Source organism: Magnolia sinica, chromosome 16 (assembly GCF_029962835.1).
Source record: "Magnolia sinica isolate HGM2019 chromosome 16, MsV1, whole genome shotgun sequence".
Classification (NCBI taxonomy): Eukaryota; Viridiplantae; Streptophyta; class Magnoliopsida; order Magnoliales; family Magnoliaceae; genus Magnolia; species Magnolia sinica.
In genome coordinates this window covers 52649114-52676177 of record NC_080588.1, presented here as the reverse complement: position 1 = coordinate 52676177, position 27064 = coordinate 52649114, and the positions used below count along the sequence as shown (strand labels likewise).

The window sequence follows — 27064 nt, the reverse complement described above, 5'->3', positions numbered from 1 at the left end:
CACTCTATTCATTTTTTAAAAAAATTATTATTTTTCAGACATTTTAAGTCATGAATCTAAAAAAGAGGCAGATTCAAAGTCTCAGGTGGACCACACCACAGGAAACCGGGATGATAATGACACCCACCATTAAACCGTCCTAGGGTCATAGTGATATTTATTTTCCATCCAACTTGTTTATAAGGTCACATATATCAAAATGAAGGGAAAACACAGACAAGGATTGGGTGCTACCGCGCCAGGACCTAGGTAGGACGGACGGTCCTCGCAGAGGCTAAGTGGAGCCCACTATGATGTATGTTTTTTTATCTACATTGTCCATCCATTTTGATATAGCATTTTAGGTGATGAGCTAAAAAGGGGCAGATTGAAGGCACGAGTAGACCACACCACAGGATGTCTATTTACCATCCAACCTGTTCACTAGGCATGGAGGAAGGAAAACATAAATATCAGCTTGATCGAAAACTGCTGCACCTGCCAAGAGAATTTTTAACAATAAGTGTTCAATCAGGTGTGGTCCACTTGAGCCTTCAATCTGCCTCATTTTTTGGTTAATCACTTAAAAAGAATCCTAAACATATTATGACATTGGATAAAACACAGACATCACAGTAGAGTTCGACATATCTAGGAGGGTATCCTATTCAATTCACATCCCAAAAACATAAGCTCCTAGGTTTTTAATAGTGGGAATTCAACCTCCATTGTGTGGTTAACTTTGAGGGCTTAATTGTGAGCCAGGGTTTGAAATCCTCTTATTGCATTTGGCACCCTAGATTCTGAATTAACTTTAATACAAAAGTAGCTATTCATAGTATATTTATAGGGGTTTGAATTTAATTACTAAATCAACTTTAATATCTCTAATTAGTGAACATACGTCATGTTTAACACAATAGTTGTAATAAGCCCACTAAAATATATACTTCGCCCCGAAATAATGACATTACAAGTCTTGGAGGGGCCACAAGCACAAGAACACATCAAAGTGACTAACCAATGATTTTTAACAGTTGAATTACATGACAGTGGGCCACAGCCCCTGCCAGGACTGAGTCCTACAAAATAGATGGACAGCCGGATAAAACCCATCACAGTGGGCCCCACAGCCCCTCTAAGGACTGAGTCCGCCAAGGGCCTGGGCTCGTCTGGCTCGGTCCATATAGTACAAAAACTGGGCCGAAGCTAGCTCTAATCCTAGCCCATTGACAGCAATGCTCCTTCTCTGACACGAATCTGTATAACTTTGAATGAAATGGCTGTATCGGCCTGTAACAACCCAATGCAAGAGGGGCAATATGAGGTGATAGTGTGGTCTCCTGATGGGAGGCCATTCCACAGCCGCTCATCATGGTGGGCCATTTCAGATTAGGAGTCCATAACCTGAAAAGATCCATCACATGCGTAATACCTTCTCAAACGTCCCAATGGAATTCCCAGATGAGGGCCTGTTGCAGAGCAGGAGCATCTCTCCATCACATCCTTTTCTTATATCTCCAAATGTCAAGGCAAGGCATCAAACCAAACCGGCTCACCTTCCCTTTACTTCTCAAAGCTTCCATCTCTCTTTCTTCCCTCCCTCTCTCAACCGCCCTTCACACCCAAATATTCAAATTCGGCTTCGGAGCAGATATCGTTGTCGTGACCGCTCTTGTCGATGCCTTATGTAAATGCTCGGATGTGGGTAGCGCACGTAAGGTGTTCGATGGAATGACTGGGAAAGATGTCGCTGCGTGGAATGCGATGTTGTCTGGCTATTGTCGAAATGGGTACGTGGATGAAGTTTTGTTAGTGTTCGCTCGGATGCAATCCTGTGGCGTCGAGCCCAATTCATTGACTCTCTCTATTTTGCTTCAAACATCTTCTTCTTCCGACAATGGAGATTGGAGGAGGCTTGGAAGGTGTGTTCATGGTTATGTTTTTCAGCGGCAGGCAAACGGAGGAGTTGGAGATGTTAATGACGTGTTCTTGTATAATTCTCTTCTGGTTTTCTACAACAAGAGCGGGAATATTGAATTCGCTGAGTGTCTGTTCGAGAGAATGTCCAGGAGAGATGTGGTGTCTTGGAATGCGATGATGTCAGGGTATAGCAGAAATGGGTATGCTCATGAGGCGTTGAGGACATTTCATCGAATGCAAGCGGAAGGATTCTGTCCTGATCTTGTCACACTGGAGACGGCACTTCAGGCTTGTGCTCAGGCAGGAGATGCAATTGAGGATGGTCGATCAATCCACAAGTTTATGGTTGAGTGTGGATTCTCTCTGAACATTTACGCTGAGAATTCACTTCTTCTTATGTACTGCAAATGCAGAGACATAGATTCTGCAGGCTATTTGTTTGATGGAATGCGTGTTAGAAATCTTGTCTCTTGGAACATTCTGATTGATGGGTATGTTCAGAATGGGCAGCCCCAAAAGGCTTTACTCTTGTTCAAGTACACCCGAATGGTTGAGAGGACTGTCAGCTCTGATTTGCTGGTGAGTGCTCTCCAAGCTCTTAAGCTGTTGGGAGGACATCCAGAAGAACATATAATGTGTATCCATTGTCTAGTTATAGTGACGGGACTTGATTCCAATGCTTTTGTTACTAGTTCCCTTGTTGCCTCGTATGGGGAAGGTGGGAATGTTGAGACTGCTCTTAGTTGCTTCAATTATTCTGCTTACAGGAGAAATAGAACTAATAGGGTAAGCTGGAATACGATGCTTTCTGTGTATGTCTTTAACAGATGCTGCAATGAAGCAATAGAACTCTTCCGAACAATGCAGTTTGAGGCATACGAATGTGATGCCATCACTCTTGTCAATGCACTGCTTGTATGTACCCAACAATCAGATATGAAACAGGGGAAGGCAATTCATGCTTATATAATCAGGAACCAGTTTGAGCCAAACGTTGTTGTTACTACTGCACTACTGGAATTGTATCTTCAATGCAAGTTGCTAAATGTGGCATGCTTATTGTTCTCTAAGATGCATCGAAGGAACGTAGTCTCGTGGAACACAATGATATTTGGATGTTGCCAAAATGGATTTCCAGGGACCTCTTTGAATCTCTTTCATCACATGCTACAACAGGACAACATGGCACCAGATGCAACCACCGTGGTGGGAGTTATTGAAGCCATTTCTCAGAGAGGATTTGAGAGTGAAGGAAAATACATACATGACTACGCAATTCACTTAAATTTAGATAAAGATGAGTTTGTTGTGAATTCGCTGATAGCAATGTATGCAGGGTTTGGCAATTTCGATAGAGCAAGTTTGGTATTTGATGAAGTTAATAAACTCAGCACAGTTACATGGAACGCCATGATCTCCGAGTATTCTCGTCATGGCTTGCCGGACAAGGCAATAGCAGTTTTTCACCGAATGAAGATTGAAAGTGTGGCTTCTGATTCAATCACCTTACTTTCTATCCTTCCTGCATGTGCACATTTAGCATCCTTAAGCTGCGGTATGTGGATTCATTCCATCGTTTGTAAAACTGGGTATGAATCCGATGTTTTTGTTGGAACTGCACTGATAAACATGTATGCAAAATGCGGTGATATAAAGATGGCTCGTCTGGTTTTTGAGAGGATGGGTTTTAAAACGACAGTTTCATGGAATTCCATGATTTGGGGGTATGGAATGCATGGAAACGCAGAGGAAGCAGAAAAGCTTTTCTTGGCAATGCAGCTGTTGGGACTAGATCCTGATATTGTTACTTTTCTTGTCCTTATATCAGGTTGCAGCCATGCTGGGAATGTACAGAAGGGTCGTCAGTATTTTGATCTCATGACCAGAGAGTATTCAATGTCACCAAGAATAGAGCATTTTTCCAGTGTGGTGGATCTACTCAGCCGCAATGGACTCGTCCAAGAGGCATTTGAGTTCATTGAGAAAATGCCGGTTGCGCCACATACATGCACATGGGGCCCTCTGCTTGGTGCTTGTCGGGTACAACGGGACATCAGAGCAGGGTTGGTAGCAGCTGAGAAAGTGTTTGAATTGGACCCTTTTCACTGCGGATACCATGTACTGCTGGCTAACATGTACTCAGAATCAGGACGATGGGCTGATGCATCTATGATAAGAAGCAAGATGAGAGAGAGAGGAGTCGGGAAACAGCCTGGATGGAGCATGGTTGACTACCACATCTGAACTAGGTAGACCACTTGCAGGAAGTTGGAAGAAGACACTTTGGACCTATTGGAATGTCCATCAAAAGCTGATGGGAGCCCAGCCAGGAGCATTTAGCACTTCTAAACGTTGCAGGTTTGTAATGTGTGAAGCTGCCTCAGACCAAGTTGCTAATCTCAAAGGTCTTCTCAGGTGTTCTGAGGTGGTGTTCAGGCTTAAAAGGGTAGAAGTTCATAAAAGTGCAATGGTGAGTATTGAGGTTGGAGGAGTTGGGATGGTTTGGTAGGAAATGCTGGATGCAAGATTCAGCTTTTGCCATTTACATACCTTGCCCCCCTCTATTGGGGGTGGGATCCAATGGTTAGAAATTTTGAAAAGAAACCTATCATGTGGAAGAGTTGGAAGACACATGACGCTCATGGAAGGAACCAAAGCCAATATGCCAGTGTATTTGCCTATACCTATTTAAGATTCCAATGTCAATGGGGAAGAAAATTGAGAAGATTCAGAGGGACTTCATGGGAGGTGAACAATGAAAGAGGAAATTTCACCTTGTGAAATGGATTCTGAAAAAAAAAAAGAAAAAAAAAATAAAATAGTTGAGGGTCTCTGTCTTGGGAGGATAAGAGAAACCAGAGCCTTCTACGTCGTTTGAGCTCCGTAAGGAAAGTTTAGTTGGAAAAAAGTGGCTCCTGGAAGTACAGGAATTGCAAAGCATGGGTTAGGTCCCATTTTTAGAACATGTTATAACCGTTTTGGGCAACCCATAGAACAAATATTGGGTAATATGATGCAAGAGGAATTGAGGTTCATGGTAAAAAAGAGGTGAACCACAGTGCACCGGTACTGCTTACTAGGAAGGCGTTGGGCCCATGTGATGTATGTTGAAGTATTTCTAATAAGAGGTGCTCTCCAGCTCCGCTGGTACTGCTGTAAGCTTACGGGCATACTAGAAAGGTGTCGCGCCCATTTGATATATGTTGTAGTATTTCAAATATAAATACAAGTTATTATTAACTGTAAATGTTCGTCCCATGTCAGATAATATGTTTGATGGTGTGGGGCCCACCTAACCATCAATATGTTCGATGGTTGCATACTGTTCACCACATTGTATGGTGAACTGACCAATATGTTCAATGGTTGATTGATCATTTTCTTATGAGAAAAGAGTAAATTCAAGAGTTTTGCATCCTCTCAACTGTTCAAATTGTCAATCAATCCAATTAGAGTAGGGTTTTTTGTAAGTTGGTTGGCTAATCCATCAACCATGACATTGGCCAATTACTTCCTAAATAAGATTAATCAGGTCTTTGTGACCCACCTAGTATGGTTGAGTATTTGCTTGTTGCTCTTGGGTTGCAGGATTAGCCATTGGAGGAACTGGAGGTATAGGAACTTGCCTACGAAGGACTTCAACTCCGGGATAAATTGCCTGGCCTACATTATAAGGGACCTCTTGGTCATATTGGTCATTGGGTCGGCCATTTAGGTCATTCCTTCTATTAACAACCTGTGATGGCAAATTTTGATCTAAATGACTAATCTTTAATTGAAAATTTGCAGTGTATTATATCTAAGATTGATTGGGGGATTAACATATATGTTGAATGGCTAGTTATTAGTAATCTTTCTATGAAAATCCCCATTAGTCTATTAAAGTTTTCAGCCTAGGTCCTTGCTTACTCAACATACATCCATGCTTACTCGGCCTAAATTTTTGCTTACTCGGATATTTGTTGCAAGTTAGCTTGTACATTGTATGAGGCTCCTATCACACTTTCCAATATCTTGTTAGTTGACAAGGATCCATCCTTAGGAAGCACGTACATTGTATGAGGCTCCTATCACACTTTCCAATATCTTGTTAGTTGACAAGGATCCATCCTTAGGAAGCACCGGTACTGGAGGTTGAACCTCCAGGGGTCGGTTTTCTTGAGCGTGAGATTCTTCTGGGTCCTCAGGATTTCCACTAAGCCCGACAGACCTATTTATGTTATTGTGTTGTTGAATTAAAAGACATAAATGGGTCCCATAGGCATGGTAGAAATGGTGTTTGGCTCAAATTCAGTTATATATGTGGGTGTTGTGTTAGGCATTTCACAGCCAAAGATGTGGCTCGATTCGAACTGAATGCCTTTAACCCCACGTGTCAAGATCAAGATAGCAGTGAGACCATGAACCTTGAAGGTTGGCCATCTATTCAGTCAACTATTGATTGAGATTAGATGATCTGTGAAGGGGAGGGTTTATCCTTCTATGAGATCTTCAGCTGCTTGTGTAAAAGAACATTTTACAAGCGCGATAGTTAACAGTCGTTCAACAGTAATATAATAGAGATTAGAAAAATGGTAAGCAAATAGTTTGTAATTGTTCAAACATTCTTCTTCTCAATCTCGCAATACACATATTCATCATTTTATTTTAGAAAATGTTATTTTTGATACATTATTATCATCACCACCGAAGTCTTTCCCAATTAATTAGAGTTAGCTGCATGAATCCTGTTATACCATTTGACTCTATCAATTCTGAATTTCCAATACATGATTAAAAAAAAATTACATTTGAGAAAATATATTTTAACAATAATTCAATATTGGGTTGAGTCAATATGTTGTAGAAACCCCTGGGAAATTTTGGGTCAGTCCCTTAAACAAGCCATGATTTTGTGGGCGAGCTAGGTTGGGTTGAGGGTCAACGTGAGCCCAACCCGACTTTGAGAGGACCCAACCCACAAGCAAACCCAACCCAGATTCCAACCCGAGGTGTCCAACCCAAACCCAACCTGAAGTCCTCTGTACCTGACCTAACCTGATCCAAACCTACCTCAACCCTACCCAAGTACCTGCGATTACTCCCAACCTGACCTATACTGACCCAAAGTTGCCCAATCCAAACCTACCTCAACCCTACCCAAGTACATGGTATTATTCCCAAACCGACCTATACTGACCCAAAGTTATTCAATCCAAACCTAACCCTAATTCAAATCTGGTTGGCACCTACGAACCTGAACCCAACCCAAGGGCCTTGAAAACCCGAACCAAACTTAGGTTAGGTCAGTCGGGTTTGGGTTGATCCAAACTCAAGTTGCAGCCGCTCTGCGCGATGTTAGAAATATTTTCTTTTTGTTTTTCGTTTTTGGTTTTTCTTTTTCTATCTATTTGTTTCATAAATTGTAGCTCAACTGACAAGTGGATACGATGGGGCCCATTTGATGATGGCTTCAATTTCATTTGTATGTGTCACTTTGGCATATGAGTGCATGGACCATATAAACCGATATAAATGATTATTAATGACACGTGTCCCACATGACAGGATATTGTTTCGGTTGCAATGATAGATGAACCAAATTATCAATATGTTATTTATGAGATAACTAAGTTGGGCATCGAATCGAGCCAGGCCGAGTTAGGGCTGAACCGACTCGATCCAGTTTTGAAATAGTCCCGATCCGAACTTGACCCAACTTGGTTCCAAGTCCAACATGCCCGACCCGATCTGAGTCCGAGTCTGGCTTGGACTAATCCGGACCGAGTCCAACCTGATCACAAGTACCGAGTCGGGTCGAGTCAGGTCAAGTGCAGTGGATATTCACTGGCAAAAATCACAACTCAAAACTTAGGTGCACCTACCAAAATTGCAGCCTCTCTATCACCTACATGGCATCTTAGATCTGAAACGTCAAATCGCGCGCACACACACACACACACATGTATGTATGAGTCAAGTTTTGGATCGAGTCAAGTCAGTACGGAGTTAGATTTCAGTTTGAGTCGAGTTACTAAGTGACCCAAACTCGACTTGGTTTGAGTTTGGATTAGACGAAATGTACTCGATTCGAATCGACTTACCCACTCGGTTCAAATCGAGTCGAGTCTGAAAGAATTGGACAATTCGAGTTTGCCAAGTCAAGTCGTCCCATGCCCAACTCTAGAGATAACCAAGTGACTCAGTTTGACTTGCGTTGAGTTAATGAGTTGTCAAGCCAACTCGGCCAGCCTTGCCAAGTAAGTCGAGTCTCTCTCATCAGTGAGTTTCAAAATGAACTCGGTTTTAATCCAGCTGATGAGTTTTACATTCCTGATCAAATACAAAATACGCTAGGATATACTCTGATTTTTTATTATCCAAAGATAAAGAGTTTTGAGTAAATGCACCACCTCATATGTTAAAGCCTTTTTGATGCCTTCTACATCCTGTTCCTTTCACTAAGATCACAGCTAGATATTGTGACTCATGTCACTCCAAAAGTGCCTTCTTTTTTTAATTTGTCATTATCAGGGCACATATATGGCTCTTTAATTTAGCCCAAATGCCACATAAGCTTAATGCGATCCTAGTCAACCTTGTTATTCCCTTTTGAGTAGAATCACATCACAAACCTTTCATTGCAATTTCATGGTTAGCATGGTCATAACCATCCTTCGATTCTCAAGCAATTTTGAAGTAGGTGGGCCATTGCATGGATGGCCACATCAGACATGGAATTCAACAAAGCGTCCAATTTTTTTTTGATATGTTGACTAGATGGCAAATTTTCATTTATGGGTATGAACTTTTTGTTGTGGCATAAGTATGGCATAACAATATAAAGCCTTGTTTGGTTGATACTTAAGAGTTCATATATTCTTTTAGTTTACAATAATTATGTATTAGAGATTTTCTTAAGGATTAAAAGGGACAATATCTCTTAACGATTACAAATACCTCTCCTCCTGTTGGATTATTACAAATAATTTTCCATTCTTATCTATGCATTTCCTGCAAATTCTCTCACACGGTTTATTAAATATGGATCGTTCCCTCTCTGGGGGAATTTAGCCGTAGATGTGTGAACTTACCACAATGTGTGTATGTCATCCAACCCATTCAATAAGGTTATTCCATGGTGAAAATAGGAAAGAATTAAGCTGATCCAACCATCAAGTAGCCCTCCACTTAAATTTGGAGGTGTTTGAGTAGGGTAGATCACCTGATGACCAGATTAGCCTGATTTTATTTTATTTTTTATTTTTTGTATCCAATTTACAGTGGAGGGACCCTGCAAAATAGGTTGGATATCATTTATACATAATAGTGGGGCCCATACGTTGGATAAAAATTTTATAAGACAAGGGTATTTTTGTTATTTGGTGCACATTGCTATGAAGCCTCTTTAGTAAATGAGAGGATTAGAAACAACAGGAGATATTTACAACTATACCTTATTTACCCTTTATTAAAATATCCTATACATTATTAATATTAACTAAAATAAGATAACTAATTTTAAGTTTCACCTAGACAAGCCTAAAGAGAAGCTAAAATTGAGAAATTTTTATTTTATGATTGTAGACATCCCACTCCAGCAATGTGCACGTCCTGAACACAAATGGATGACTTTTGGGCTTCTAATTCCTTAGAAAACCAGTCCAATCAACCCAGAACCCGATCTGTAACAAGTCGTGGGCGTCTAAGTAGGCCGTTAAGATTCATAAGCAAGCTTGGAGAGCAAATCCTAGTAGTGCCACCTCATGGCATCCATGATGATAATAGCGCGTCACAGATTGCAATAGGCAATAGGTACATAGGTGGAAATGATGCCATTAACCGGATGTGTGTCAGCAAGCCCAGAAATGAATAGGACTCCTAAAGTCATTGGGACCAAAATTGCAAAAATTATCTACAGGCAGCCATTGCGGCTCAAATCCTTGTAAATTCGGACAAATCTTAGGATCTTTCATAAGCTTTTTATTTATTTATTTATTTATTTAAAGAAAGTGGTAAAAAAAAAAATAATAACAACAGCAATTAGGCATTAATCCTGCCACTATGGGTAGAAAAGCCATTTCACATCCCCCTAGGTCATGAAATTTCCTGTTTTATCATTTATCAAAGAAAATCCTGATATGCATTCTTTTGTAATTCTTCTTTCATAGTGCATTACTAGTCGCTTTGTGTCGTGATTTTTTTCCGTAAGGATTTTTTCACATAAAAATTGGATTATTCTTGTTTGGGTTTGTTTGTGCGATTGTGTGTACTTTGCTTGATTTCTCTTTATATGCTTCCGTGATTCCCAACATTTAGTTGTGTTTAGATGTCTCAAATGAGAAGGGTGGGCCTCTATTTATAAAGGCCGGTTTGACTTTATGAAAATTTACAGTAACTTGGAGGGCAAACATGCCATGTGGAGCAATAATCCTGCGCACCTCGAAAATATTAAAGTAACCATTTCATTGTCTCCCTATGTTGCTTGTCGGGGTTAGTCATGTATGTGCTAACAACACCCACCATATATGAAATATCTGGTATTGTACAAACCATAGCATATATCAAGTTGTCAATTGCACTCGAATAAGGTACACAAGACATAACTTACTTTTCTTTATTTGTTTTAAGACACTACTCAGAAGAAAGCCTAAAATGAGCCACGTGGGAGAACACTAATTGGCTTTGGCTTGTCAATCCCATACTTCACCAATACCTTCTTAAGGTATTCTACCTGAGATAATCATAGCTTACTCATTTTCTTGTCTGTGTATGTCAATGTTGAAAACCCTCTTTGCAACCTTCAGATCTTTCATCTTAAATGTCCCTAATAGTTGAGTCTTCAATATGTCAATATCATACATGATATGACTGGCGATAGGCGTGTCATCAACATATAATACTAAGATAATAAAATTCTCATCACTCAGTGTCTTGTAATAGACACAATGATCATACTCACTCCTGGTAAACCTCCGACTCACCATGAAAGAATAAAATTTCTTGTACCACTGCCTAAGTGACTGTTTTAGGCCGTATAACGACATCTTCAACCTGCAAACCTTATTTCATGTCTCCCAATTTCAAAACCCTCTAGTTGTTTCATGTAAATCCGCTCTTACAATTCCCCATATAGAAAATCAATCTTCACATCCATCTGTTTCAGCTCGAGATTGTATTGGGCAACTAGTACCAATATGAATCTGATAAACACTTGTTTCACCACAGAAGTGAATATTTCAGTGAAGTTAACACATTCTCTCTGAGCATTTATCCCTTCACCACCAACCTTTCCTTATACCTGTTATGTTTCTTCTTAAAGATCCACTTGCGCCCGATCTCTTTACGACCGATGGAAAGCTTTACCAACTACTTTCACATCTCATTCTTGTACAGAGAGTCCATCTAGTTATGCATCGCTGCTTTTCACTTTTCAGCATCTACATCGTCAGGAGCCTCCTGAAAAGTAGACGGATCTCCCTTATTCGTAATGATGGCAAATGTGAATATTACTGTATCTCGTGGATAACATACAATCCCTTAGCAGATTCCTTTTCATAGGTGACTGCTCCGCCTGCTTGTATACTTTTATCTGTGTCCAAGTATTAGCTTATGTCTTATCTTTGTCTATTTGAACATCCACAACCAACTTTTCAGCAACCTTGTGCTCATCTTTATGGAACAAAGACCATTCGTCAAATTTGTGGTCACCACTAAGGATTATTATCCGTGTAGCCCAGTTATATAACATGTATCCCTTCACACCATTATCATAGCCAACAAAGATATACTTTTTAACCCTTTTGATCCAACTTACCTCTCTCAAACGACGGTATATTAGAGTAAGCATTGCAATCAAATACAGCAACCCTAAGTAGTCTATCTGTTAATCACTCCATACTTCTTCTAGAATTTTACATTCAAAAACCGTGGAAGGCGACCGATTCACCAAGTAACAAGCTGTGTTAACGGCCTCAGTCCACAATTCCTTGCCCAACCCAGCATTACTCATCATGCAGAGGGCCCTCTCCAAGAGAGTCTAATTCATTCACTTAGGCACACTATTTTTCTCTGGTGTATGGCGCACTATGTTGTGCACTATGTTATGCATTACGATTCCTCTACCCTTACAATACCGATTGAATTCTCCATAAGTGAATTCACCACCGTTATCTGTAATTAATACTTTCACCTTTTACTCTGATTATTTTTTAAATATCGCCTTCGATTGTTTGAAGTTAGTGAAAATATCGAATTTATTTTTCATAAAATAAACCCACACTTTTCTGCAATAGTAATCAATGAATGTAACAAACCATAACGACTCTCTACCAGAAACTACGGGCAATGGCTCCCATACATCAGAATACACATATTTTATAACCCACTTACAAATATGTTTCTCAGATTTAAAAGACAACATTGACTGTTTACTATATATACAATGCTCGCATATACTAAAATCAATACTTTTAAAAACTAGAATTAAAAAAAAAATATTGTCAGAAAGTATCTTCATGCCCTGCTCAGTCATGTGGCCCATGCGTGCATGCCACATACATGCAGACGTATAATTCTTTATAGACACTGCAGCTCCACCTAATGAAATACTCTCGATTAACCTATGAATGTTTTCATTCCTCTACGCCTTCATGACTATGAGTGCCCCTTTTAAAACTTTAAGGACATAATCAAACCCGATGAATTTGTACCCAAGTGCCTCGAGTGCACTCAAATATATTAAGTTCTTCCTTAACTCAGAAATGTGTCTCACTTTGGTCAAGATGCGCTCCATGTCATCAAATATCTTAATGCACATTGATCCAACACCAACTACTTTACAGGCATTTTCATTGCTCATAAACACATTATCACCATTACACTCATTGTAACTAGGGAACTAACTCCTATGAAGGGTCATGTAGTACAAAGCCCCAGTATCTAAAATCTATTCTCCATCGAAGTACTTCGACTAAAGGGATAAATAATGGTCTTAATGTTAATGGTCATTCTATTGGTGCACAAAGTCTTTGAACGACTCATATAATACTGGAAGAGAGTTCAGTAGAATACATGCTTATCTTCATCTTTCATCATCTCGTACATATCCAATAATTTATAAACAAACCTATTGAAGTTATTGATGTGGGCCTCAGCGTCAGCCCCCTCCGTTATCTTCATATACAAGTAATTCTTAAGAGACTTTTTCATATAAATGTTCTCTAGTTTCACACATGTACTTGTTGCAGTTTTCTCTCTTATAACGTTATAAATGACCTCATCCATTAGACACAATTGAATAAATATATTAGCTTTCTCATCTAAATTGTTCCATTCTTCTTCTAACATAGTTTCTGGTCGCTTTTGAAGAAGAGCCTCGTCTAATCCTTGCTGAACTAGGATGTCGTTCATCTTAACTTTCCATAGTTCAAAATTGTTTTGACTAGAATACTTCTCTACATCGAACTTCATTTTAGTTGTCATTGATATATTGCTTTCAGATTGGATATATTTCTCAACATTATCTTTGATAGCACTTGTTGGGAACCGTGGAAGCACATAGAGCGAAATCAAGCAAAGTACACATAATCGCACAAACAAATCTAAATAAGAACAATCCAATTTTTATGTGGAAAAACCCTTGTGGTAAAAAACCACAGCACAAAGCGATGAGTAATGCACTATTAAAGCAGAATTATAAGAGATAAATATCTTAGCGATTCGAACAAACCTCTAATCTCCTTCAAACCGTAACTATGCCCTTGAACCCTTAAGAGCGTTTTAGAAAGGCCTAATACACCTTAATCACTCCATAGTCCAATTACACCCAATATATATATTATCATAACCAGAATAGGAAACAAATCTTGCACTTACACAACTCTGCGCGTGCACTCGATGGGAACTTCGATGGCATCTAACAGACATAAAAGACCCATCGATGACATCGAAGACTCATTAATGTCGTCGAGTAGCAACATCCAAAACTGTCTAACAATCAACTAATTTTTTTTAGATTTCCTTGAATGGTCTATCGATGACATCGATAGACCCTGTTATAGATAGATTTAAGACATCAAAAATACTAAAAACATCAAGTAAAATATAATATAAAAATAGGGCTGGTGACACACGACTATAAGGAAAAATTCTTATGAGAGTGAGAGTAGGATAGAGAATGAGAGTGCACCCCATCCAAGCCATGCAGCCTAGTCCATATTAGCCTCTAAGCTATCTCCACATTTCAAGACCGACAAAGCATGGTTGAGATCTAAGATGTGCAGTCATCTTCTCTAGGGAGGGGTGTCCTATCTCTCATTTCCTTCTCCTACATCTCCATGTTCACGGGCAACAATCCGACCGTCCCTTTATTTTTTCGGTCTACATTTTACATATTTCTCTCCTGTACCTCCTTAAAGTTTACGCAACCCTTATATGCTCTACACCTTACCAAACTTTCATATTCTAGTATATCAGAAGTCAAGTCTTGCTTAAACACTCTTTCTTTTTCTATTGATCATTTGCATATTACACTTGCGTCTTTGTTTTTGTAATAGTTATTACTTCCTTCAACTCACCCGAGGTTGAGACAATGTAATCTCCTTAGCAGTGATTTAAGTGGGTAGTAGCATGTTAGTTATTAATATTTCATTTGTTATTATATTATTAGCATACCGCATTTACCTTTCTTTTCTTACTTTTTGATATATCTACTATCTCCTTCAAACCTACCATAGGTTGAGACATCGCGATCTCTTTAATAATGATTTGGGAGAGTAGTGGCTTACTAGTCAGTTTTTAACCTTGTCAATAAATAGCTAGTCCATTAATATAAGGCCTTCTGGAACCTTAAAAAAGCTCTAAAAAGTTCTAAATTTTGTGAAGTAAAGATCACACACAAATGCATGCGGTTAAGAGTGCCTAACCCCTTCCCTCAACACCACTAAAGTCCTTACCTAAAATTTCTAGTTGTAGACCTTATGTAGGAGTCATTTTAAGTTAGAGAGTCTCCAATTCCCCAACATAAGATGATTCTACGGGCCTAGCCGACTGTACATTCTAGGCCTCCATCAGCTAATTGCGATTTCTAGTCCGTCAAACATACCATTCTAAATTTAAGTCATACCCATCCAAAACCAAGTTACAACAGCATGAGATGCAACACCCTCAAATGCATGCGCTCACCCTAAACAACAACAACAACAATAACAACAAACAAACAAATCAAGGATGGATTGGATCAGCTGATGCAATGCGATTTTTTACATGATAGACCATGAAATGCGTTCAAATCAATATACTATTAAATGTACCATGCATCCAAATGACCCACTCCAAGTAGGACTAGTAACCTAGAACATTGGAACATTTCATTATAATGCAACCAAATAGGCAGAGCCTATCAATAGATCCACCATGCACAAGTGGGATCTATTGTTCAGCGGTCATACCACGATACGATGAGCTCTATCCCACCATCAATGGATTGTGACCCATAAATTTAAAATCATTTAATGTGTTTTTTTTTTTTTTTGGGGGAGGGGGGTGGACCTCCATCTGTTGTCAGATGTCTTCAATCTGGCTAGAACAGGATCTGTCGATAATATTGACATATCACTCGATCCCATCAACAGCTCACTCAATCACATTGAGAAAATCTTATTTTTTGGCATTTGCTCATTGGACACATTTTTTTTTGTCCAAATCAATCTAATTGAAGGCGGCTTCGATCCCATCGAAGGGCCTTAGATGGATGTCAATCATATCAATGGAAGCGCGTTGTTTTGCAGAATTGCAGGAATTGTTTCCTATCCTAGGTGCGACTCTATATATGAGTGTAATTGCAATATTAGAAAGATACTAAGCTATTCTAAGGAGGGCTAAACATTTTTGAGGGCTTGGGAAGGTGAAAATGAAGGTTTTCGAGTATTGAATATTGTAAATGATTTCATCTATTGTACTTTTACTTTCATTCTAATTTGTTGTCGCTTCACGACAGTAGTTTTTTTTTTCGCAATAATTTTTTCATGTAAATTTGTTTGTGCGTTGTGATTGCTTGTTTTATATTTGCTTAATTACGTGTGATACGAATTCAGAATTTACTTACACAGATTTTCAACACCATCCACTATTCCCTCTTTTAGATGAACAGCCACGGTATCTGAACCACGTACTCTACATGTACAGACTGGCAAGTTGGGTACGGGAGAGTGGACAGATAATGCCAAGAGAAAAGGCAAAGGGAGAAGTCCACACAGGAGTTGTTGTGTTGTGGGAGAGAAACGCAATGGGCGGTGAAATTCAGTTTATGGTGTCCAGGGAAGGCTTCTAAATTCCACGCGCGTTTGGGATCCTTGCACACTCACGCAAAACCACAAGTGCCACATGATTACACTTGTGTAAGACTAAACTTTCTGTCGTCTAGGATTCACTATTTAGATCCTCTATCTACAAATCAGGTTATTTTAAACCTCACGTGGGCCAAAGCAAACAAAAAACAATGGACGGCTGAAAAAAATCAGTTTACTGTCTACATCGGGGCCACATTAGATGTTAAACTGTCTAATTTTTAGCAGAGAATCTTCACTTTATTTTAAACCAGATGAGATGATCAGATCTTTTACAGGTTTCCCATATTAGCACGTGCACATGCGTGTCGATGAGCAGGGTTTCACACGCGTGTGGAATTAGCAAATCTATATAGACCATGTAGTGGAGACAAAAGGAGCTCGTGTCACGTGGGCAAGCCAGAGCCAGGCAGACGATCAGAAAGATGAGTAATTACAGAAAACTCGATCCTACTGCACACGCTGGATTATTAGTTTTTACATATTCGGTCTTTCACTGATCCAGTTCGTTGATTTGGTTAAATTATGGTGGATTTATATTTAATATAAAATTTATCAAATTAAAAAATAAATAAATAAAAATAGTGTTATTGTTGATTTACAGTTTCATCATGTGATAAATCCAGACATGTTAGAATTGAATGTGCGGTTCAATTGAAACTGAACAACTATGATCCTAAGGCCAAGATAGACATATACAAAGTATATGATTGATATCAACTAAGATTAATCACATTTTCATCCACTCGCACATAATGTTAAAATGATTAAGTGATAGTCATAAGGTTGGATTCATTCTCTAATAATGGGTTATACATTTGTCTTCCATACAAAAGGATTTTTGTCATAAAAACAACTATGAAACGCTTTCTTGAATGAAGAACTCTGCTTGAACTGTATCCAACATATGAGTGTATACTTGAATTACAGCTAAAGTTAATAGTTACTTAATTGTCACTATAGATTATACTAAAGAATGTAAAATAATTGATGGAAAGTAAAAAAAATAATAATAATAATAAGAAATGAAAATGATAGATTATTAAGTGATTAATTGAAATATAAATTTAATTTGATTGAGTTGGCATCAAACGATTTGGTTTATTGAATTCCTTTGATATTTTTAAACTTAATCTTAATCATTTTGGTACAACTTAACTATCTTTGCTTTTAAACTTGCTATCTTGTAACCGCTTCATCGTAATAACTCTTTGCTTAACCACTTAGTGGACGAGATGACATTATTTTAACTTATTCTTACGGGGTTCCTCAGGAATCAGGACAATAGGGATGAACATATTGTCTTATGATGTTTTTAACCGTCCACCATCCATGCTATGGGACAGAGCGTCTACACGCCCAAGGATCTTGAATGCTCAGCATTGGAGCCTCGTGATTTTTGGACGAATCTGACAGGGAGAGACAGAGCATCTAGCTGAATTGTACCTGGAACTACCGTACCAAGAGAAATGCGCACTCGGAAATCTCCACTCGCAGGGAGCCATGTGGCAATATAGTGAGATCAGGCAGTTCATCAAGTGGGCCTCGCTGCATACGTGGCCATATCCAATAATTTCAGTTGATTTACCCATCAGGTGGGCCACATGGATACGTGCAATTTGAACCACTTCTCAATTTATCCATGCAATGAGGGCATAAGCTGATTATTGGATCAACATGGCAGTCGAACGCGCCATAGCAACGAATCAGGTAGAGCTTCCCCTACCGTACACGTGGCGTGTGTCTTAACCCCAACTGCAAAATAGTGGGACCCACCTAGTCGGATCATAATCCAATTTTTGGTGAAAGGGTGTTCTTAAATGGTCGAATGTGCGCGTAGCGTAACACGGTTGTATCGAAATCCAGACCGTCCAAATGGCTCGGGCAGCTGTGCATGGAGCATAACCCAAATAATAATAATAATAATAATAATAATATAATAATAATAATGATAAAATCTCAAGCAATAGATTATATCACCCGACTTGAATTTGGACCGCTTACAAATTTTCTTTTAACCATCATTTGATAGCAAGTTTTGAATTGGTTAGAATTACTCGATCAGTCTGATATTCAAGTTATGTTCCATCTACAACGTGGCCCACGATTTGGATGGTTCGGATGGCCACATACGCGTCTCTCATTTACTGAGAATGAATCGCTGATATTTTGAAATGGGGAGTCCATGACATTTTGAATCGATTCCAACGGTGCAATACAATGGCTGGCAAAGAGATATAAACTGTAGATGGGAAACGGTTCAAACTCATTGGGACCGAATTATAATTCAATCCAAGCCGGGGCGCGGCTTCAGTGGATCCCCAGAGCCACTGAGGTGGGTGAGATCTCTGACCGTGGGGCCCACCGTGATGTATGTGCCTTATATCCAGGCCGTCAATCTGTTTTGAAAACTCGTTTTACGGCGTGATCCAAAAAATGAATGAGATCCAAATCTCAGGTGGATGGCATATAAACATTCTGGTGGCCTCATGAAGTTTTTAATGGAGGGATTCAATCATGACTGTTTCCTATGGTATGGTCTACCTAAAGATTTGTGTTTGCTTATTTTTTGGATTATGCCCTACAATTAGCTATCAAAATGGATGGACGGTGTGGATGTAAGGAACATAAAATACAGTGGGCCTACGGTTAGGGATTCACAGACCTCGGTGGATCTAGGGATCCACCCAAACCGCGCTCATTCAAGCCTAGAGGTGCACATTTTTTACCCAATCCGCCGGATCCGACGCGATCAGACCCGATCAGGCCCGTTCCGAACAGAACCGATGGTCAAGATCGGGCCTGATCGGGTTAGAATTTTCAGATCCGTTTATTTTTGGGTCGGCTCCGGATAGCCCTATGTCCGGACCGACCCGACCCGTATACCCGACCCGACCCGACCCGAACGGCGGGCGGGTGCTATAAAATATCTTTTTCAGTTTTTTTTTACCCTAACATTTCTAACCTCTTTTTTTTTACTGCCTCTTCATTTTCCCTCTTTTCTTACCCTAACCGCACCCGAACGACGGATGAGCGCTGCTGCCCGACGATCTGCTGCCTGCCTGACGGACAATCTTCTTCGGTTCTTCCTCTCCATTCTCCTCTTCTTCTTCAACGTCCGTTCTACTACCTGTCCGTCGCCCGACGCCAGTCTCCTCTCCTCCTCCTTGATTGAATTAGGTTTTGGTGAGGATTCTATTTTGATTTGAATCTTTGATAGTTTCTTCTTATAAATCCTCTTCTTATTTTCCAATGGTGGGTGTTGATTGTTGAATCCCCATTCGACTCGGTCCGATGCCCTACTCTAAATGCAAGGACGCGGATTGCATCGTACCCTGCCAATGTTGGGAACATGCAGGAGCTTTTAGCTGGCACCGTGTTGTGCGGGTCTAACTAAGGGTTGACAACATCCACCACTTGAGATTTTGTTCCAGGCCTAATATTTGGTGTGGCAGCTAATGGTTCGATTGGATTTTATATTCTTATTTGATGGGCCCTATAAAAATCAAGGGTCCCACTTAAATCATAGATTAGCATGATTTATATATATATATATATATATATATATATATATATATTTGCTTGTGAGTCCAATAAGGGATTATACATCTAATGATCGGAGTGCATCTCTGAACATATCACGGTGGGCCCCTTAAAAAAATGAAGGTGGGCGTATGCTCAAACTATTGTTAGTTCAAGAAAATTGTTTAGTTTCCGCAGCAATAGAAAGTGGATTAAGTGTTACCTGAGTAACACTGTGGCGTTTCCCTAGCCATGGGCTCACCATGTATGTGTTGTATATCTACACTGTCCGGCGGTTTTTACAGATCATTTTATTACAAATTTCAGAAAATGAGGTAGGTCTGAATCTCAAGTGGATCACACCACAAGAAACAGTGGATATTGAACATCCACCATTAAAACATTCCTAGGGCCTACTATGATGTTTATTTTTCATCCAACCTGTTCATAATGTCACACAAATGTGGATGAAGGGAAAACACAAATATCAGCTTGATCCAAAACTTCCATGGCCCCTAAGAAGTTTTCAATGGCAGGCATTGAATCCCCACTGATTTCTATGGTGTGGTTCACTTAGATTTGAATCTGCCTTATTTTTGAGTTCATTCCCTAAAATGATCTTGGAAAAATAGATGGATAGTGTGGATGTAACACATACATCATATTAGGGCTTATAGAATTTTGCCATGTCAACCCACTGGGGACTTGATATGAACTGCACCACGCAACTGGAGTCCAGAGCAGTGACACTTTAAGCGTTGGAAGTAGATTAGGTGTCACCTTGACCTCACCCAACATGGTGTGTACCTGACCGTGGGGCTTAACTTCATGCATGTATTGTATGTACACGCCGTCCATCTGTTTTTCTAGCTACCTTTAGGCATGAATAAAAAAAGTAAACAGATAAAATCTTAGAGTGGACCCTATGACAGAGTTTCAATGGTGGGTGTCATTATCACTGGTACTTCCCTGTGTGCTTTTTATGGTCCACAGTGTGCTTTTTATGGTCCTATGGACCCCACAAGGGAAGGGCGTGACATGATGGCAGCAATGGTTAACTAGCATATGGACATAGTTTACATATAGGGATTTGAGCCACTCATGAGTTGGGGTCATCATGTTGTTGCCTAAAAATCAAATAGGTCCATACATCAGGTGGGCCACACGTATAATAAAACAACACAGGTGTCATATCCTTGTAGAACCCCTATATTTCTCTCCTATGGGTAGGGCTAACCAGATGAGTTTTAAAGTTGCTCAATCATGTCAATGGGAGGTGAGTTTTATGATATTCAAGCACTCATAAATTGAACATTTGGCATACATTAACTTACATTAATTAACTGACTAAATTGTGGACCCCATTGTTGTGAAGGCATAGTCCCAAAATTAGATTGTTTGAGCACTACCGATTTCCCCCATTTTTTCATTATGGTTGTTGTTGCTGTTCTTGTGGGTTTGTGTGAGCACACCATCAGGTGATTAGTATTAGCCTCTAGTTTTTGTTTTTCACTAGCATGTCGAATGGACTTTCCTTTTACCTAGCTAAGAAACAATAAGAAATGGAAAAGACTCACATGCAATGAGAGGGACGTCCATTAGCAGAGAGTGAAATGAATAGGGACATAAACATGAGGTGTCTAGAAATAAAAACAAATGAATGGCTTGTAGAGTCCTTTTCACCTTACAAGGTGCACAAGGGCTACTCTTAAGTACTCTGTCCACAAACAAATGCATTCATCAATGCGAGCTCATTGTGTCTTAAGGCCAAAGCAAGAGCCACCTTTCTAAATTGCCTAGGCCTACCTTGTTGGATTTCAAGAGAGCCCAAGACTTGCTTGGCCTGTAAAGAGATTTGGGATTCTGAGACCATACAAATAGCCCAAAAACAAGGTCTACTCCACGTGAGAGACGACTCGGTGGGCCTAAAAGCCCAATGTGCCAAAAAAGCTCAATGGAGCATGGGGGCTATTTGTACTTGGTACCCCTAAGTAAGTGAGAAATCAAAGATATGATTCTGGGCCAAACATTTCATCCCATGTGTTGAATTTTATGTTTCATAATATAACAAGAAGACACTTTCTTCTCCAACTTGTCACATATTTAGAAAATCCAATCCGTGCAAAAGGTGGGTCGCACTGTAAAGATCATCTGGGGCAAAAAAAAATAAAATTAGGGGCTGACCCCAAATAGTTGGTTTCAGTGACTTCTCACCCCTACTCAATTTTCTTAGAAGCACAAAAATCAAGTTGATACTCTGCTCAAATGGGCTAGGTAAAATCATTTTCAAAATCATGAAAATATTGTATAACTTGCATGTCTAAATGTGCTTGTAGGGCTAACAATTGTATAATTAACTAATTGTATTACATTGCTTCTTCGCTTTTCTCATTATATAGTTAGCTTAATATGTATTACATTTTTTCTTCTTAAATTATTATTGTGACTTGTTGGTTTATAGTTGTGACTTGTGATTGTTATTCGTAAGTTAGATAATTAGTTACCCGTTTGAGGATTTCTATGTGGCCATACATAGATATGGTGTGTTTTTGGTGGCATAGAAATCGCTCAAATTGTCCCGTTTTTTGGACAGTTCAAGGTTAAATGGATAGTATGCTTTCATATAACCTATTTAAATGTTCATCCTAATCCGCGGTCCATCTCCTCGTTTCTCTCTAGATATGTTTCTTTCGTTTCGTATCCAATGCCAAATATCTTTACATTGCTTTAGATATTTGGCATTAGAATGTAACGTAAGATCAACTTATCTGGAGAGGCATGAGGAGATGCTTCGAAATTTTTGGCGTGGATGTTTAAATGGGAATATGAAAGTATTGCAATCTATCTAACCTTGAATGGGTAACTAATTTAGGATTTAATTGTTACTTGTAAGTTAGATAATTAGTTATCCGTTTGAGGATTTCTATATGGTCATACATAGATATAGTGTGTTTTTGGTGACATAGAAATCGTTCAAATTGTCCCTTTTTGGACAGTTCAAGGTTAGATAGATAGTATGCTTTCATATAACCTATTTAAATGTTCATGTCTGATCCGCAGTCCATCTCCTCGTTTCTCTCTAGATATTTTTCTTTCGTTTCATATTCAATGCCAAATATCTTTACATTGCTTTAGATATTTGGCATCAGAATGTAACGTAAGATTAACTTATCTAGAGAGGCATGGGGAGATACTGCCGGATTTTCGGCGTGGATGTTTAAATGAGAATATGAAAGTATTACAATCTATCCAACCTTGGATGGGTAACTAATTTAGGATTTAGTATAACTCTGTTAGCATTAGATTGCTAATGCTAATATGATTTAGTATATTTCAACTATCAAATGGAAAGCGAGGGTCTTTCCAATACCCTGTCCCCGGCCCCTGGTGGTCGATCAATTACATCATCGATGATCCTTGAAGATGAAAGATTAGGTGTTGAACATGAAGAGGTGCCCGTCGACATGGTTGATACTAGTACCACACAGTCACATGTTGCGGGAAATACGAAAAAGAGGTCGGCAGTATGGGAAGATTTTGAAGAAGTAACCCTGAAGAACGGCCAAATGAAGATACAATGCAAACACTGCAAGAGTCAGTACGCTAAGCAAGCAGATGGTTCGACTACAACATTGAAGAAACATCTAGCAAAGTGTCTTAAAAAAGTAAGAAGTGGGGTAAGGCAACAAACACTTTCATTTTCACAATCTACAGGGGGTCCATCAGTGTCCATGTACAAGTATGACAAAGAGTTAGTGAATGAGTGGACGACTAAGTTAATTATTTCAGATGAAAGACCATTTCAGATGGTAGAGAGTGCTGCTTTTGTTGGACTAGTCAAATGCCTTAACCCCAGATACGAGAAGGTCTCTCGTACAACAATCAGGAGGGTGTGTATGAAGATGTATGAAGGCGAGAAGGTCAAGTTGAAAGGAGAGTTAGCCACGATTTCCCAAATTAGCCTGACATCAGATTTGTGGACGGCATCCAATCAATGAAAGGGGTATATGTCCCTAACTGCTCACTACGTTGATGCTGAATGGAGGTTTTGCAAGAGAATAATAAACTTCCATTATCTTGCGCCTCCTCATAGTGGTTTGATGATTTCAAACTGCATACACAGATGTCTAATGGAGTGGGGAATTGAGAAGAAGATTTCGACAATTACACTAGACAATGCCTCTGCAAATGATAGCGTGATAATGAATTTGCGCAATCAGTTTAAGGCCACTGGTGACTTGTATTTTGGTGGAAAGATATTTCATATTAGGTGTTGTGCCCACATCCTAAACTTGATTGTACAAGAAGGCCTTAAAACAATCGATCCCACGATCGAAAATATAAGAGAGAGTGTGAAGTACATACGGGGGTCACCTTCACGATTACATGCATGGAATGAGATCGTGAGGCAGTTGAATTTATCAACTCAGAGAACAATGAAGTTAGATGTCACGACACGTTGGAATTCAACTTTTGAAATGTTGGATTCAACGATAGCTTTGAGACCTGCCTTCTCTCATTATGCGGAGTGTGATAGTGCATATATTTGGCTACCTTCTGAAGATGATTGGTCAAGAGCTGAATCAGTTCGTAAGTTCCCTTCTATTTTTTACAAAAGCACGAAGAAATTTTCAGGCTGCAAGTATCCAACAGCAAATATATTTCTGCCTGAACTTTGGAAGGTAAAAGATGTCTTGCGTAAAAGTAGTAGTGGACAAGACTTTTTACACTTCATGACCATAGGTATGCAGGTAAAGTTTGATAAGTATTGGTCTGAGTGTAGTCTGTTAATGGGTGTTGCGGTTGTTCTTGATCCTCGGTACAACATATTTATGGTTGGCTTCATATGTAATAGGTTGTATGGTGTGATGGGTGTTGCTGAGGCCGAAAAGATTTCTAGTGCAACCAGTGAATTATACAATTTGTATGCGTGTGCCGCAAAAGAACAATCTCCTCATGTGGGTTCTAGTTCTGCTGTTGATGAATTGCAAGAAGACACAACAGATGATTTCATGTCTTACTATACACAATTGAAAGGGACTCAAGCACAGATGCATAGATCAGAACTTGAAGAGTATCTCAAGGAGGATATTCTAGTTCTAAACAAGGGCGATGATTTTGATATTTTGGAGTGGTGGAGGACGAGATCTGGTAAGTTGCAGTACCCTGTGTCTCATTAATGGCACGCGATATATTATCAATTCCAATTTCAACTGTGGCTTCAGAATCCGTTTTTAGTACGGGAAGTAGGGTCGTAAGCAAGTATAGAAGCTCACTTATACCTAAATCGGTTGAAGCGCTCATTTGTACTCAGGATTGGCTGCGTCCGATGTGGGGGAAAGAGACCTCTATTGATGAGGAGTTCGATGAAGAGGAGAGTGACAAGATAGAAGAGACAGTGCCTGCAGCTGCGATATGATTTCAATGTCTTCTAATTTTGTTATATCATGTTATTTGTAATTTTGTTAAAACAGTTACATTGAAGTTTTATGGTTATGTTTCATGGGTGGATGAATATTTCTCTTTTTTCATTAGTACTATTCAATTAGATAATGTTGTTTAAATCTTTTATTATATTGTTAGGTAATTGCGTTCATTCATAACTCTTTTTTTTTGTCCTAAGCTAACCAGATATACAGTAGATATGTCATCGGAAGATGATGCATCGGCGGATATTTGGGATTATGGAGTCCAAACCTACTCTCAGGATGGAAAGATAAAGTTGAAATGTAAGTTGTGTGAAAAACAGTTTGTCAACAAAACAAATCGACTCAAATTACATTTGGCTTGTCGGGGAGGAGATGCCGCACCTTGTAGCAAAGCTTCTCAGGAGGTCCGAGATTTATTTGGAGTCATTCTCGATTCTAATACAAAGACTTCCCACAACCCTCACCCTGTAACTACAACCAATACAACTAACCAAAGAATATATAGAAGTAGGCCTCTTATAAATGAAGAAGGGTTTAGCAGAGGAACTGCAACTGGCTCTAGCTCTAGTTTCAGGCCTTCCACAACCACCATTAGTAGAGAAGAAGAACAAGATAAAATTTTAAGGGAGCAAGAAGAACGAGATTATAAAGAGGCCATCAAAGAAAGCATACAAATGGCATACAGATCAAGAAGTACCTGACAACAACATCCACCTCCGAGACAACATGATGCTGAAGCAGGCACAAGTAGACCATCAAAGTTTGTTAAAAGTCTTGCAGCATTTTATAGGCTATTGGAAATCCCGTACAAATCGAATCATAAAAAGCGTCTAAAAAAAGTTCTTGCATCTGTGAATGACGACGATGGGAAGGGATCCCCACCATCCGATTCAGCAGAGGTGAACGACCATTTTTTGGACACATCCAGCGTGGAGTCGCCCAAGAGTTCTCTTGCAGTTGAATTAGTAAAAAGAGAACCGAAGGATGAATCTGGCGACGAAGGTGGAGGTGGAGGAGGGGGTTACTATTATGGATAAGGTTCATTTAGTTACATGCCACAAAGGCATTCATCATATAGAGGGTTTTGAATGTATGAAAGTTTTACCTAATCTATATGTCAGTATGTACTTGTTAGGTTTTTTTACTTTTGATTTTGGACATGATGTTGGACATGGTTTATGTTAGTATGTGCATGTTACCTAATCTTTTTCTTTTTCTTTCTTTCTTTCTTTCTAATGTGGCACAAAATATCATGATATTTACATGAAATAATGGTGCAATCTAACACATTGTCTCAATAACTTTTGTTTTGTGAGCTATTGATGGTGATTTTCAAGGTAGCCACCATCAACTTCAAGGAAATGATGGATCGAGCTGATATTAGGGTGGATGGCATGGATTTCAAGGTAATGATGGTGTTGTCAGTGGATCGTCTTAAGATCCATGGGATTGCTATATCCCGGGATTGCTATATCCAGTCTGTTTGGCACGCTTGGCCAATCCCGGGATTAAACCTTCCCATCCCTTCCAATCCCTCAAACCAAACACGTCCCAGGCAAATTTGAATGGATTAGGGTGGATTGGATGGGATTTAAAGGTAATGATGGTGTTGTCAGTGGATTGTCACTATAAAAGAGAGGTTTGCAATTCCACTTGGTTTTCCAAATGCATCCTTAGGGAATCAGTGTGCTGAATTGAATTGATAGTAAACTAAACTCAGCAATTTAGTTACAATTTTGTCGTTTATTGATTGTGTTTGCAATTCAAATCACTTGCATATCCAAAGTTCCAAACACAGCCTTAGAGAATCAGTGCACTGACTTGAATCAACACTGAACTGAACTCAGCAAATTTCACAGCATGAGCAAAATGTTAAACAGAGAT

At 39.4% G+C, this 27064-nt stretch overlaps 1 protein-coding gene across 1 annotated transcript; it reads left to right on the top strand.

Annotated features, from left to right (window-relative positions):
* The first annotated feature begins 1503 nt into the window (after positions 1-1503).
* Positions 1504-4146, top strand: LOC131228841 (putative pentatricopeptide repeat-containing protein At3g11460, mitochondrial). The gene has a single exon (XM_058224692.1). It carries the CDS (start codon positions 1504-1506, stop codon positions 4144-4146), a length of 2643 nt encoding a protein of 880 aa, XP_058080675.1.
* The last annotated feature ends 22918 nt before the right edge of the window (positions 4147-27064 follow it).

What these genes read in the sequence shown, in the direction of transcription:
- LOC131228841 (XM_058224692.1), top strand. Translation starts at nt 1,504, where the DNA reads ATGTCAAGGCAAGGCATCAAACCAAACCGGCTCACCTTCCCTTTACTT.